General features: G+C 41.1%; 1 protein-coding gene across 1 annotated transcript; it reads right to left on the minus strand.

Moving 5' to 3' along the window:
• Positions 1 to 578: 578 nt before the first annotated feature.
• On the minus strand, positions 579 to 10,593 carry LOC311434653 (uncharacterized protein). Its single transcript, XM_084514977.1, has 4 exons — positions 10,546 to 10,593; positions 10,101 to 10,226; positions 5,668 to 5,771; positions 579 to 1,191 (listed from the first exon to the last, which is right to left on the minus strand). Exons 1-4 carry the CDS (start codon positions 10,567 to 10,569, stop codon positions 1,101 to 1,103), a joined length of 345 nt encoding a protein of 114 aa, XP_084371103.1. The 5' UTR covers positions 10,570 to 10,593; the 3' UTR covers positions 579 to 1,100.
• Positions 10,594 to 16,140: the final 5,547 nt, after the last annotated feature.

Below are 16,140 nucleotides of genomic sequence, written 5' to 3' on the forward strand. Positions count from 1 at the left end.
AGGTTTCCTCTATGGGCACACTGGCACCAAGGGAAAGGCTAAAGTCTGGGCCCATTGCTTAGGGAGGTTGGGGACCTAGTCACAAGAATAGGTGTCCTGCAGCTTTTACCTTTTTTGCCTGTTATCACTGCTATTTGACCCCAGGCCTCAAAGGTCTCTGAGCCTGCTGGCAGAGTCTGAGAGAATGATCCCTCAGGGATCAGTACTGGTACCAATGCAGTTTAATGTCTTCATTAACAGTCGGGATGGTGGGACTGTGTGCTCTTGCAGTGAGGTTACGTGTGGGATTCAATATGCTGGAGGGCAGGGCTGCTATCTGAAGTGACATGAAGAGGCTGGAAAAATGGGGTGACAGGAACCTCATGAGGTTCAACCAAAGCAAGTGCAGAGCCTTGCATCTGGGATGGAATAACCACCCACACCAGTATGGGCTTGGGGATGACTGGGAGGCAGCTCAGTGAAGGCTTAGGTGTCAGGTCTCATGTTCAGCAAAGGACCCCAAGAGTTTTCTGAGATGTAGGTGGTAGATCAGTCAGGGTAGGAAAGCTGGCTTGAACATTTGAGATCCACCAGGAGAATGTTTTTGGGTAGCATTCTTTATCAGGTATGTGTTCAGTGATCTCTCCCAAACATGTCTCTTTGTTCCCTTCCAGTCAGTGTTGCTAGAACCAGAACAGGACTTTCCCCTATAGAAAAACATGAAAGCTATATACTCTGGTCTTAAAGCTCATCCCACTTACCCAAGCCTACCTAAAATGTTAACAATAATTACAGAGTTTTCAAAAAAAAAAAAATCAATAAATAAGAAAGGTGCAGCTGGGACTGGGCCTGCACTGTGCATGTGTCCCTCCCTCTGTAGGACCAGAGTGCATCCTCTGCCAGCTGGCACTGGAGTGATGAGCACTTTAGTTCTCCTTTACCAAGTCCCTATTTCTAGCTAACCTACTCAGTTCCCCTTCTCAGTACAAAGCAAAGTGGAATGAGAAAAACCTTTTTCTTGACTTTTTCTCTCATTATTACAAGGCATGCTTAACAGCTGTAATTCTCTGCATCTGTTGGAGTGTTCCCATAACTTTCTGGGTTTTGAGGTGTTTTTAAGATTATTTTAAAGACTTCTGCTGAGTAGAGGGAAGTTCCTTCTCATTGCTGTCCTCTGTGCAGTCTGCTGCCTTCCTTTCCAGAAGCTGTGCTCTGGTGGGAGAAACAAGGGAGAGTGGGAGGGAAGTGAAACTGAAAGGAGGAAAAGAGAAATAAACAGTGAGAGGAAAAACATAGTAAGGAGAAGAGCCTTGCATAAACTTTAGACTTGTTACAGCCAAAGCATGTTTTTTTTTGTTTTGTTTTGTTTTTTGTTTGTTTGTTTTGTTTGTTTGTTTGTTTTGTTTTGTTTGTGTTTTTTTTTTTTTTATGGTTGCAGGCTTACATGTCTTACTTGGCCCTATAGAAAATGCTCCCACAAGAAAGAGGTTGTAGCTGCTAAATAAATAAATAAATAAATAGTCTGTTTTTGTTATTGCTATTTATTGTTACATCTTGATTATTTCCAAGATTTCTGACAATATTCCACTTTCCAGAGAACCACAAAAGTACATATAAGAAACTAATAAAACACTTGTTGTTATGCCATTTGTTTCCTTTGATAAAAGAATCCATTAGCATCTTTCAGCTAAACAGCTTCCACCCAGTTCCTGCATATGAGAGCACACAGCAGCAGCACGTCCATGTGAGATTGATGCATTCACCAAAATCCCAAGGCAGGCACAGTGCAACATGGGCTGATAGGGCAGACCTCCAAGCCTACTTAGTAAAAGTTATTTTTCACATCTTGAACAGTAAGCATGCATTACAATACTGTTTATCAGTTAAGGGAAAAGACCTGATCCTATTCCCGTTCTCTCCCCAGATTAAAAATGACAGCTTTAAAATATATTTCTCCAGTGCTTGTGATCTGAAGACCTGTAACCTCCAGAAAGCCACTGCATACACTGATACTTGCACAAGAAGTGGTTATAGCTCAACAATTCTATGACACAGTCTCTCGAAATCAACCTCTTTGCCTCTCTTTTTGTTCTGTCCTTCCTCTATGACATTAAATTACATCTATTTTTATAAGTAAAAATAAGAAAAATTTTTATAAGAAAAATTTTTCTATTTTTATAAGAAAAGCTATACGATTTTTCTGTTTTCTCCCTGCATACTTTCACCTTTTTTTTTTTTTTTTTTTTTTTTTGGTGTGGGGAGCAGATTGTGTGCTACAAGATTGAGAATATTTGGTATTTCTTGATCTAGACATTTAAGCTTAAGAGGGTGAAGCAGAAAGGAGCTGGAAGACCTGGTGAGCAGAGATCACTTTATGTAGTCCATGTGTTTGAAGAATAAAGCCACCACGAAGTTGAAGCTGGAGCGCAAACACAGTATGGCGTGTTCTCCCTGCCTACCCTATAATATCCCAGATTTACTAACAGCACAAAGACAAAGCATTACCGTATTATTTATAATGTCATTTCTCAAGAATGTAATGTCCCACCCTCTCCCGTTCTTAGCTTTAAACTTGTTTGATGAACACCAGTTTTCCAGTAAAGACAACATGATATTTGGCCAGGGTGGTGGAATAAGAAATATGATTCTTTTCATGTTGGACACTTGCATAATATTTTTCAACATCCAACATAAACCAACATAAAGTTGGGTTTATGCAGGATTACAGCAATCCTTATATTATTTATGTAAAATGACAACATGTCATGTGATAATATTTAGGTTAGTCATCGTGCAACCTATTACAGCCTACATGGAGGGAAATATAAAATTTTAGTTAGCAAAGTGAAACCTTTAATTAATTTCATCTGTCCAACAGTTGCTTTTCTTTTTACCCAAGCAGTAAATATCTTCCAAGAGATGCACAGAACAGAGATTTGTCTTTCAGTGACAGCTTAAAAAAATGCTTATTAATGCTCTGAGCCTGCCATGTATGTCTGACACAGCCAGGTTTGTCACGCTGTTGATCCCAGATCTGCGTGAGAAGAACAGATTGCACACAACCCTTCTTAGCTTCTCCAGGCCTGTGAAGGCTGCGTGGTCTATGCTGGAGAATGACATTCTTTGGGAATGGGAAAGGAGAAAACTCTCCGCCCATCCCCACCATCTCTTCATACGTTCTTGCTGTCTTCTCTTGGATAGACATCCAAGAGACGGAGGAAACAGCAGGCAAAACCACACATGAGATCTGTTGAAATTAACATTTCCCAAAAGTCCCCAGCTGACCCTCTGGGTGCTAACAACAATGTGAGTTGTAGATGATTTTCTGAAGACAGCAACATGATTCATAGATGGTCCTTATTACAGTACACCCATAAATACTTAAATACAACAAAATAAATGAGTCTGTCAAAACCACCTGGCATCAAGTTAGGCCTACTAATCTGATCTGACTGCTAAAGTCAGCACACAGAAGCAAATCTCCATCTGTGAGCTTGCTGCCCAAGGTGTTCAGGGGGCATGTTGTGCATGCCCATGTCAGCTATCCAGAACAAAGATGCTGATCAGAAGCTCCCAGAGGACAGAGGAATGTGAAAGTCGGTACTTAATTGCTACCGCACATGCATATGTGCCGTAAGTGTAGCTGAAATGCACACTTTGTTTTTTACTTTTTTTTTTTTTGAGATAGGATAAAATACTTTGGGGAAAGCTAGGTCTCCAGTAAAAGCTTTTTATTGTACATACATACACGACTTTGTACTTACGTTAAATTTATTAATAGAATGTCTCCGGTTGTGTGAAAATTTACTCAGCCAGGAAGTTAAAACTACGGCCTTAACTCAGAGCCCTGAGCATTTATGAAATGTGACTTTTCCCCTCCTTTCATTGTGTTAAAGAAAAAAAAAAAAAGGAAATAATCTGTAGCTGCCCAGAACACAGAAAAATGCTTCATAAAAACCTGGCATTTTTAGAAGATGACTATTGGCCACACATTGGTGATGTTATTAGTGTTTTCCCTTTAAGCCCAAACATTTAATCCAAGCATTATTAACACTTAAATTATTTGCCAAATTTTCTCCTTACTAAGGCTTTTTTTAAGATGAGCATCGGTTTGTTGCCTTCTAAATTGTGTTCCAAGAGTGATTTTTAATGAAATTTCAATAAAAATCCCTCCTTAAAATGTCAAACATATTTTCTGGAAAATATAAAATGGCTCTGAACAGAGACCTTGCAAACTCAAATCAGCCTCAGTGTTTCCTAGGCTGTATTTTCCCATTTTTGTCTCACTCTGTATTTTCATTGGATCTAAAAAAGAAGAAAAAAAATGGGAATAACTCTGTAGCTATAGTAGGCATCAGTGCTACCTGATTTTCCTCTCTCCAATTGTTTAGTGTTCTGGAGGGTGCAGAGCAGTGGTAGTTGTAAAATGTTAGACTGAGGTGATGACTCCTTGATAGCCTATTTCTGCTGTAAGGGAAAATATTTGCTTTTTTACTGTGCAGTTGGATGGATTTTAGAGAGGATCCTCTATCCTGACACTAGTCCAGAGGTCCAGAACTAAAGCAGCTGGCAAGCCTTTCAATGCTAAGAGTTTTGTTGATGTTTACACACCTTTGTCTCCCTCTGTCTCTTCTGCACGAGGACAATGAAGAGAAGGGTTTGCTATCCTCGCACGTACTGATACAACATAAATATTTTGAACTTTATCTTGTAGATAAATGATCCAGTTTCCACCCCATTTTTTACATCCAATTTTGTGAAAAGCTGCTTTATTTGGGTATTTTGGGGCACACTACTTATAAAAAACATGTTTACCATGCTGACTGTTTATGCCTGAGTGGCATTAAAGCAAGACCAAAAACACACAGAGCTCAGAAAGCCGTGAACCTCCCCACCACATCTTTGCACTCATGGTCTTGGCTTTGGGCCCGGCGGCTGCAGGGAGGCCTCCATCCTCGCCTGCCGAGCTGCGGCCAGCAGCCAGCCTCACAGGAGGGCGAGCGGCCTGCGGCAGCTCGGCGGGGACGCCCGGCCACCACGCAGCGCCGCGCGGAGAATGGCAGGAAGGCCTCTGTTATTGCAGGCCGCTCGCTCTGGAGCCCGTCTGCCCTGAGCTCGCTCCCCGGGATTTCCGAGTCACGGCCACGGCTCCTACTAACAGCCAAATATTTCACTCTCGAGACACGCCGTGCTTCCTGATATAGGATGCACTCGCATGTCTCCCGATGACCTTAAACACTAATAAAGGAGTCATAATATGACCTAGACAGGCCTTGAAAGCCGGTGGCAGCATGAGTGATGGAAGGGGAGGCTGAGCGGGTGGGAGCACTTGTCTGCTCTTTGTTCAGCAGCTATCACCCCATGTTCCTTTTTTTGCGATTACGTAGAGGAAGAGAATTTAAAACACTCCTGTTGCCCTTTTGCCAGCAGCAGAAGTTAATCCATTATGCTAGAAGGGAAAATCCAAGCGCACTCTGAGTCAGGCTGATTGCCTTGCTCTTGGCTTCCTCATCTGCTCCCACTGAGGGAAACAGCCACCCCATGCAAGTGCACATCCTCTCAGACAGTCTGCCATTCTGCAGTTGTAAACCCGGAGATACCCAGCTCCTGACAAAACCACAGATTGAAGACATGGTGTGGTTCTTGACGTTGTGGGACCGTATTCTCACCTGGTGACAGCTGACTTACCTGCTCTCAGAGAAGCAGAGGACCTGGTCCCATTGGCATAAGGAAGAACAGGGGCTATCTTCTGCTGCTTCCTGCCCCATATTACGTCTTGAACTAACTTGGCCCTACAAGCAAAGCAAAAGTAAGCAAAAGGAAGGTAATTTGGGATCATGCTGGCAACCCAGCTATCCACCATGAAGTGTGCTCAGACTTGCTAAGCAATGAGTGAATGATGACTTTGTTACCAGCAAAATGGCCAGCATTACGGAGATCGAATGCAAGTGGAGGAGAAACAAGAGACCACCGGGAAATGAGACAGACTTTCTCATCAGCAGAGGACTGTTTTAACTGCTTTAGTAGCTCTAAAAATACTTAATTCAACCACAAATCTATGTTATTTAGTGTTATTTATTTGTAAAAGGAAGGATAACAGTCTGTCTTCAGCTCTGTATTACATAAGATCAGCTGACATTTGCTGTGATATCACAGACCAACAAAATGAAATAACTTGCAGAGAAAATATTGACTTTCTTTTTCTGAATTGAAGCCAGCAGACTGAAGGAGATGAATAATATGAAATAAGAGAAAATATTCAAGTAGTCATGCCCAGACTAAATTTAGATACAAGTGAGGAACAACCTAATTCAGGAAAGCTCAAGAAAAAGATCTTGGATATTATTATCATTAATATAAAAGCTTTGAGTTGCAGAAATCAATTCTTAGCAAATGAAACCCTGGAACAATGCAGTGAGGCAATTCTCACAAAAGATGAAAACTAAAGTGCACCATGATCTCATCATATGCAGATACTTCCACATAATTCCCACTGATTTTGACAGGAGCTATGCACACATTTCAGAGGGAGGCCTTTAGTCACACAGAGAAAAGAGACAGAACCTGTAAGCATGGCAATTCTCAACATTTGTTGCCACTGCACACACCAGCAACTCAAAATGTCATAGATCTGCTCCCAGCTAAGACCCTATTCAAATAACCTTACACCCAACATCCCCTTGGAGTATCAGTTTGCCTTCAAGACTTGTTCCCAGGGTCTGAGTGACAAGGACAATTAATCAGGGCTGCACCCACTGTAGCCAACAATGTGACACCAGTACAAAGTTGGTGGGAAGTCAGCATCAGACCTCTTTTTCTGCATCAGCTTTATTCTTGACATGATGTTATTGCTCACTTACCACCTCATTTTTTAAAATGAATGTATGCTATTGAGAGTGTTCATAGGATATGTTTCTCAGATTGATTCAACCCAGTAGACTTTAACAGCAATTTCTACAAAATCCTATTCACTCATTCTCTTTCTTAACAAAGAGAATACAGTAACGATACCTCTGAATATTTCTCTCAGTCCCAGAGACCTCTCCGAACTTCCCTCTGTGCATTCAGAGTAGCTCTTCTAGGGTCTGATGTTCCCCCTTTGTTATACTAATTCACCATCATAACTATGGAAAATGGTTGTTCTGACATTTTCCCAAATTCTTAACTTTTAATCAAATATATCTAAATGACAACTCATTACCTCCCTCTGATACAAGAGCTAAAGGGGTTGAAATGCCATGCAATCCCATGCAATCTACGGTTCTAGAGGTTTTGAATGTTAATCTTTCTTTAATATTTATAGAAAACCATGAGTTCCAGTTGGCTCTTTGTGGTACCTCTTATGCATACAGCTCACTGTAGTCAGGTCACCTTGAAGGTTGCTGTGGGATTCATGAAGAATTTGAGCAGGGTAAGATTCAGCTGGTCAAAGATGCCATACCAACACCTGGAGTATTTTTGTGCTTAGACATCTCATTTAAATGACTTTGGAGACCTTGCCACTTCTTAGAACACCTTGGATTTATGCATTCTTTCTCTGTTTTAATATTATGGCATTTTATTAAGCAATATTTCCATCTCTGTTGCCCATTACCACACTTATGCAAGTATACATGTAATTGTCCAACATCCCACTCCAGCGCTACCAACCTCTCAATCTCTTTCCTTCTCCCCAATGGCCTTTTGTCTGTTGTTTCTGCCATATATTTCTGCACAGATGAGTGTACCACTCTTGAAGACTCAGCTGATCTCAATTTGTATGTCATACAAGAAAAAAAAAAAAGCCTGAAATACCATTTGTTTTTTTTTACTGTCTAAGACACACCATAAGTTCTCCTCACGTCATGTGCGTGCCTCCATTCCTTACATCAAATTTTCCATGGAAACTCACACCAGTGTCATATACAATGCTACCTCCCTGCTCCTAGGCTGTCTGTGCGTGAGACAAGAGAGGGAAGGCTGGGAAGGTAAGTGTGACAGACAGACAAACGGCCTGCGGTTCTTCGGCACATGTGTTTCTTGAGCTTCAGCCATGAGCTGACATGTTTACATTTCAAACCACTCGCAGACTGCAGTGGGTGCAAACAGGCATCTTCAATTATTTGTTTGGCCTCCTCCCCATAAATAAAATATTAAGAGAGAAAGAAAGCTGCCTTCCAGCCTGCTTACTGTCAGAATTCATCCCGTGTTGTTGTGTTCAAGTGGAGCAGTGATGAGAAACTCCTCGGCTGTTGTGGAAAAGAAAAGTTACAATGAGTATGTCAGGTCACATCACCCCACTCGGGACCAAGGGAAGGAGCCCAGGCAAAGAAATTCCGTTTCAGCAAGGGAAAAGACAGGTCCTGGCTGACACTCAGGCATGTGTCAGTGCATTGCCATCGATCTGCTGTCACCCAAAAAACACAGCCTTACACGCAGCAGGGAGCTGGGGGCTGCTCAGCCCTGCTTACCCTATCAATGAGGTGAGAAGCAGTGCCACAAGGGGTTCAGCACCCCTCAGCCTCCCTTGCTACTGTTGGCACTCCCACCAGGCTAGGCAGATTGACAGTGCTATCTTTTAAAGCGCTTGCTTGAATTATAAGCTAAGTGCCATTTTTCAAAGTGACCTTAGAGCCTTCCTCCCTTCATCTCTCAGCCAGGCTGACGGGATGTCTCAGCTGGCTACAGCATTTCACATGAGGTATGGCTTCAAACTTCTTGATTCATAGATGTCATCCCCTCAAATGGTCTTCCTCGCTGGCATGTGGCAACACAGCCACAAACATGCAGTCAGGGGCTCCAAGCAGGGCAAAACATATCTTTGCCCAGTGCACAACTGAAAACAAGTTTTGGATCATTCTAGGCATATTAGCAAAGAGTGCAGGTTTTGCCAGTTTCTTTTAAATGTTGAACTTTTATAAACTACTAAAGAAGAAATTGATAGGAAAATAAACTAATGAAAGCAGAGAAAAGCCATACATTCAGGAAGATCACAGACTCCTGCAATAATCTGTGAACAGAATAGATCAATAATATTTTGATAGTTCTTTTGTTTGTTTGTTTGTTTTGTTTTGTTTTGTTTTGTTTTGTAGATACTTCTATAGTTTTTCTTTTCATTCCCCAAGAGCTGTATTCATCCTGCCTCCAGGAACTGGTGCCCCTGTTTAATCAGACTTATAATAAGCCTAATATTTAAGTTCTCAAGAACAATTTGAGATTTCCTTCCAGTGAACATTAGAAAATGATACTGTGATTAGCCATATCTCTCTGACTGGGACTGCTAAACAAAACAAGCAGTTGACACAATCATTTGATCTGGGACGAAAGAGAAGCAAGAGTAATGACAGCCAGTTTCCAGGGGTTTGTTAAAGGAAATGTTCTTGATACACAAGTCCCATCCTAGCTGATTTAATTTCACATACTAAATAACAAAAACTGTTTCTGAAACACAGAGAAGTTCAGAAAAGATTATTAAAAATATTTTTATAGTTGTCTCCTTACCTTTTTCTTTATGCAGCCCAAAATAGCTAAAGGAGTTTGACATAAAATATAACCAAAAAGTCAGTCCTGCCCAAAGACACAGCAGTCAGTTAAGACAATAGCAGATTTTTTCTCAGCTTTATTTTTTGATCATGAGGAGTTTGTTAACACAAAAAAAAAAGACAACCCTACTTTTTTCTGAGGGATGAGATGGTCAGTAGTGCTCTTGAAGAATAAATGAAATCTTTTTCCTGAATTGTCCTACATGATCTTAGAAAAATAGAGAACTGACTTTATTCTCACATTTTTATCATAAATGATGTACAAGGCAGAAAAAAAAATGCTGAACAGATTTTGATATTTAAACTGAACTGGTAAAAGTTTAGAAAACTTGCAGATTTAACCACTATGACACTGAAAGAAGCAACAGAAAAGAGCTATGCAACTTTACATTTTTGTTTTCTGTGGTTAAGTTCAATCTCTCAAAAACAGAATAGATTTAGCATTGACTAAAGAGTTTTTTTTTCCTTTTGCTTCAAGACACAGAAATACAGATTTCAAAGTGCTTTTGACTCTGGTCTAAAAGTGGTTTAAAAGTAAACATCTGTCTTTCATCTGCTGGATGGCAATTAAAGAAAATCTATCATTAACCCCCCAAGTACCTCTGCAGATTCTGGGTCACTGGGAGCAAGCGATGCTTGGAAGTCTCTCGGGTCCTTAAGGTGGGGAGGAATCCAGTGCAGCTCTACCTCTCCCTGTGAAGAACGTGATAGGCATCGAGTGCCTCTCTGCAGTGAAGTTGTGAGATAGGAAAAAAGGCAGAAGTAGGTCCTAAAACAAAACATCCCCTACAGTATATGTCAGTTTCCACATATGTTCTCAATAGTGTCCTGAAAACAGACATATATATTTGTTTAAATATAGAGAGAGAGAGAGAGAAAGCATAGCATCTACTATAACTGAACAAAAAATGCACTGCAAAAATACATTCAGTCCTTGCTCTCATTTGCCTTCTTTGGCACCCTGGGCTATCTACTGTTCTCTTCTGAAACAGCCTTACGAGTCTACTTTCTAGCAAATACCTAAGCACATTCAAAGCACAAGTACCTGGCATTTCAGGACACGATCCATCTGTTAAGCAGGAAGAAAATGCATTTCATCCTTTCTTTGCTGTGCTACCTAATATATGGGGCATATGAAATACAGAGCAGAGGAGTCAATTTGAAATCCCATGACTCACTCAGAGGCACATTTCTGTGTGTTTGGGATGAGCCAGGACACTGAGCTTTATCCCACCCCAAACTGGTTACCCCAGGACACGGAATATTTGAACTTGACAGCCTCAGGAAATCTAGATTATTACCTGCCAAATGACTGTGGACACCCTAGGACAGGAACGTGGTTCAGGTGTTGGTGTCCTCCATCCATTCTGGTGCTTTCAGATAGGAGACCAAGATCTCTTTGACCAGGGATTAAACCAAAAAGGTTGTTAGGATTGTGGAGGTGCAGGTACTGCAACCCACTGCTAGGGCATTATGTGTGCTCTATCCAGTATTTAATGCCATGTATAGGCATCCAGCATCCAGTGGACAAATATCTGAATATCTTTACTCTATTTTGTTAAATTGGAATTATTGTGCCCTGCATATTTCTGTAGAGTCTGAGTGGCACATTTCTGGTGGTGCACAAAGAGACCTATATCTAGACCTACTTTTAAAAATAAGGATTTCAGTTCCCAAGTAAACTATTTGTTTTTGAAAATGTTACTCTGTCAGACTAAGCCCTGAGGACTTCCCCAGGAGGAGCAGCTGGGATGCCTGGGACCTACCAGCACAGAAGCAGTTAATTTCTATGAAGACTCCGAGAAAGAAAAACAGTCTAAGAACAGCCTTGTGTTGGGAGGAGGGCTAGAAAACGAGGCTGTTGCTGTTGTTTTCATTGTGTGCACTCTAATCAGAGAGAGTAAGAACAATAATGCATGTAATGCTGATTTTGGACCATTTCCATGCAGCTTTTCCCAGGCTAGGCAGCCTTGGGAACCACTGATAGTGTGGCACACCAGGGGCACAGCCTCAATCACCAAGCACAGGGCAGGGCAGCCTTTTCTGTGGATAAAATATGTGAGGGATGACAAGAATCTTCCCAGCATGGGAAGTGGCAATAACAAAAAAAAATATACAAGGGGCTGAAACCAAGTGTAACATCCACTGCAGAGTGTGCCTGCAGGCGACACTCAGATTTGAAAGGTAGACTGCTATTTTTCATTTCCTCCCCCATTTTGTGTTTGTTTGTTTGTTTGTTTGTTTTCCCTTCTTTCATTAGATGCCCCCTCCCCCTCTCAGCACCACTTTGAAGCTAAGATGAAAGAAATGCTGTGGCTGCTGGCACGGAGCACACACAGGGAGACTGACTGAAGTGTGCTTTAGTTTAAGATGCCATGGTGTAGGGTTTTTTAGTTTTGTTTTTTTTTTTTTTTTTTTTTTTTTTTTTTTTTTTTTTTTTTGCTAAGTAGGGGAGGGACAGTGGGAGAAGAGAAGAGGAGAAGAAAGTTATTCAGCTAAACACAATATATTACACTTCATTGAAAAGCATATTGTGCAGCTTGGATTGAAACATGGTCCTAATTTTTCAAAGCTTTCCCTTCAAGGACAGAGGGTTTGGGGTAGCTAAGATGTGGCATCCTCCCAGACAGCAACTGCCCATATTTTATTCATAAAACCTGTCACATCAGTATATGATGAGAATTGACACAAGAAGCTGTAGCTTCGTGACCTGTTTTGAATAAGTCGGTCAAATCAATGATGCTTGTCTCTTAGTAGCAGAAATTTATATAGCCACTGCAGAGTAGAAAAAAAGTCATTCACCACCATTTTTGTTCTGAAAACAAAGGGATGTTCTTGAATAGTGACAATAAAAGGATCAACTTGTTTTCTCTTCTTTAGACAATTGATCTCTTTTGACATCTACTTTTATATATATATATATATATATATCTGTCAGGGGAAGGGGTAGAATTCACACAACTTTCCTTTGAAGATGTAATTATCTCTGAGTGGCTGAAGAATTCTGATGTTTGGGGAAATTCTGGTGTCAGTGACATCAGAAAGGTACGTGTCAGTGACTTCACCAAATCAAGGAATTCCTGTCCCATGTTCATCATGTGCCATCCATGCTTGCACTTCCACCAATCCAGACTTGCCCATGTGCTGGCAAAGTTGTGCAAACAAGCTGCAAAATCCAGGGAAAAGGGAAGGTCACAGTGGATGGTTGCAATACTTTCTCCTGCCTTCAGCTTCCAGCCCTTGCCCCTATAAAAATGTCATTCACCACTAGAATTTCATGCTTATTTAATATCTGTTAGTCACTGTTAAACTGCCAACAGCTAGCTAAATTCACACTAATGTTCTTTTAAATATGCAGCAGTTCTACCATTTACAACCATTATGGAATTAAACTGTAGAATTAAACTCTCAGGTCAAATACCTTCACATATATCTAAAACAGCATTAATTAGCATGTCCAAGGATTTTTGGAAGCCCTTGAAGAGAGCAATTACAGCAATTGGCGAACATCCTTTGAAGGGTGGATTGCATACAGCTTAGCAAGTTAGAACTTCTGACTATTAATTTATTTTGAACTAATTCTGACCCTGCTTCTGTCTGCTAACTGCATGCCAGTTTTCAAAGGCCAAGTATACTGGTGCATGAAGTTAGCCAAGTTTTCTGGAGAATAGAATGCAGTACGCCAGCTCTCAGATGGATGGAGCTGCTTCAGTTTCAGAGATGAGTGGAAAAACAAAAGAATCACAGAGTAGGTGTTATTGGGTCCTGTCACACAAGAAATAGTTTTATAGCAGCGTGTTTTGTCTGTGCAATGACCCAGAGTCCATGTTAGGAAACAGCACAGACACTTTTAGAGTTTCTTGTCACGCCAGTAACAGTATTTGTTTCAAAATAAGCAGTTTCCAAACAAGTAACAAGCAGGGGAACAGACCCAATACAGTTATGGCATCACAGGAGGATCATGAGCAGGCCCTTAAATTATGGAAGGATAACAGGATCTGAAGAGGTCTGACTTGACCTCAGGGAAGGCTTGGTCCTATCTAAACTGTTCCAAGCACATTTATGGAATCTTCTCTTTAAGATCCCGAAAGATGGAGTTCCTCAGTTCCCCAGGTAACATAGCTAAGCACATAGCTGGCTTTGCATTAAAAATAATTGCCCTAAGATCTGTCTCAATCTCTTTTATTCCTGTTTGGCATGCATGTATTACATTCTTTGGAGGGCAAAACATGCTACAGGTTAGCTTTCTCATTCGGGCTGCCTTTGTCCATACTGTTCAGAGGGCTGGTAAAGCCCGACATCCCTTCACATGGCGCTGGGATGGCACAAGGAAGGCTGTGGTGTGTTCCAGCACACAGTTCCCGTGTGTTCCTCACTTTTCTTGGTTTTGTCTAGCCAAATTCTAATTGTAAGTCTCCCCCTTATGAGAACCATGACACATCCTATTGCCATTGTTTTAGAAATGCAGGCCCTTCCAGAAGCTCAAGTAGGAGGGGATCACAGGAGGAAAGGTCCAACATTTAAATCAATTGCAGTAACTGGGTGCCAAGACATGGGGCGATGAGCTTTACATATCAGATGGCCACGTGGATCTCCCTCCAAGTCAACAGGTGAATACTATTCCAGAACTGACGTAATTTTAAGTGAAAGACAGAAACAAACAGAACAATCCTGCATAAGATTATTCTCCTGGCACTGCACAAAATCCTGTTACAAATCAAAAACAGCAGAGTAAGAAAATGCTAGGATTGATGAAGAGTCATTTTTCAATGTGGTGAGATTAGCAAAGGGTTCTCCAAAACTCGCTCTTCTTAAATCAGTGGGCTTGATGGGTTTTGGAGAATAATTGTTAAGTAGTGACAGAGGTAAGGCATTGCAAGCTGTAAGTTTTAGATAACATCCAAGAAATGCTCCAGTTATTGTAACCACCAGAAAGAAGCCTGGGTTACCTTCTGGAAGATCTCAGTAAAGCAAAAAATCTGCTCAGACTACCTCCAAGCCAGAAAACTCAGCAAATCATTAGAGCTTCTGAGAGAGTTAATGTTTGAAATAGAGGTTGGACAATTACATGAAGAATAAAGATATATGGAGTTATAAAAGATAATGCTGGGGAAAAAAAAAAAAAAAAGAGAGAGAGAGAGAGATAGAGAGAGAGAAAACACTAAACCTATTGTTTCAAGTTTCAAGATCTAGATAACTCTACATATTATTGGTAAGGAAGAGATGTCCTGAGAAGGAACAGAAATATGCCTGCCAGTGTAATATAAGGTTTTCTCACCAACTGCCTTGAGCTGACTGTTTTTTAGGGTACATATTGAACTGTATGAACCACGTACTGGTCCAATATGAGAACTACCACATTACTTACAAAAGAGATATTTTTAATTATTATGGAATCAACCTCATTGCAACATCTTTTCCATTTTCACCAGCATGCCTGGCACAGAAACATTTATGAGCTCTGGTCAGGGTTTAACCTTATTCACTAGCATATCCTTTCCACAGGCTGAGCTTGCAGTGTCAGCTGCACTCTAGTCCTGACTTTAGGTTTGCAGTGACAGCACCCTACTGCCTCACCAGCCATGGGGGGCTTTTCCTGGCTCTTGCCTGACCTCATGAGTTCCTATGCTCAGAACCCCATAGAAAAAAGCCTACATCACCTTCAGTGTAAGTCCCTGAATTATCCTACAGATACTGCAACCACAATGCCTACGAATCCTTGAGCTTTGCCTAGATGGTATGGCTTAATACACCAGATAACCAAATTCCATCAATTTCCCCTATTAGCCCTGTCAGTGAATACTGTGCTTCATCTGGTGCCCAGCAAACGGTTTTGGAAAGCCAGCCCTTGTCTCTGCAGCATAACAAGCAGTCTGAGGAGTTACACAGGGCCAGATGCAGCCTGCACGCATGTTCAGCAGTCCCCTCTGGCTCTGTGAGGATCAGTCTTGCTAATGAATTCATGGGCAAATGTCTAACAACAGAGTATCGGAGATTTATTTATTTTTTTATTGAATACTTGATTTCTTTGTTAAGTAACTCAGAGATGCTAAAATACTAAGTTGATTTTCTATGCTTTATTGAATGCCTTTGACAGGCAGCAAGTTGTTTTGTCTACACGAATCACTGATGGCCTGCAATGCCAGGCAGAAGGCTATTTGGGAAGGTTACAGAAGAATCCTCGTATTGATTGCCAAATTTGTCCTCTCCTGGGTGTGACTGTTATGATTAAGAGGAGATATGTCATGGATTTCTTGTAAGAAGGAGGGAAGGTGCGTTTCAAAGTACAAATAAATCCCCCCCCCCCCATTTGCAGTCTCTAAGCAGATCACAGCAGGCAGATACGATGTTTGCCTGTCAGCCACTCATGGGCTGCTCATAACAGGCCTGAAAACTTTTCCCCGCGACACTAGTCTAAAGCTAGGCACACTAGCCACAGCAAAAACAGCTGTGTTGCCATGGCCCACATCTTTTAAGGGAACAAAACAATTAGTATAGTTGTTTATAACTACTTTTGAAGAGTCTAAGTCATACAATGTGATTTTTCCTTTGTGTTTCTTATAAACAAAGTATCCCTTAAAATAATTGTGTTAAGAGTAAAGACACATGAGATATATGACTGTAACAAATAATGCTGTCT

Source organism: Aythya ferina (genome assembly GCF_964211825.1).
Source record: "Aythya ferina genome assembly, chromosome: 3".
Lineage (NCBI taxonomy): Eukaryota > Metazoa > Chordata > Aves > Anseriformes > Anatidae > Aythya > Aythya ferina.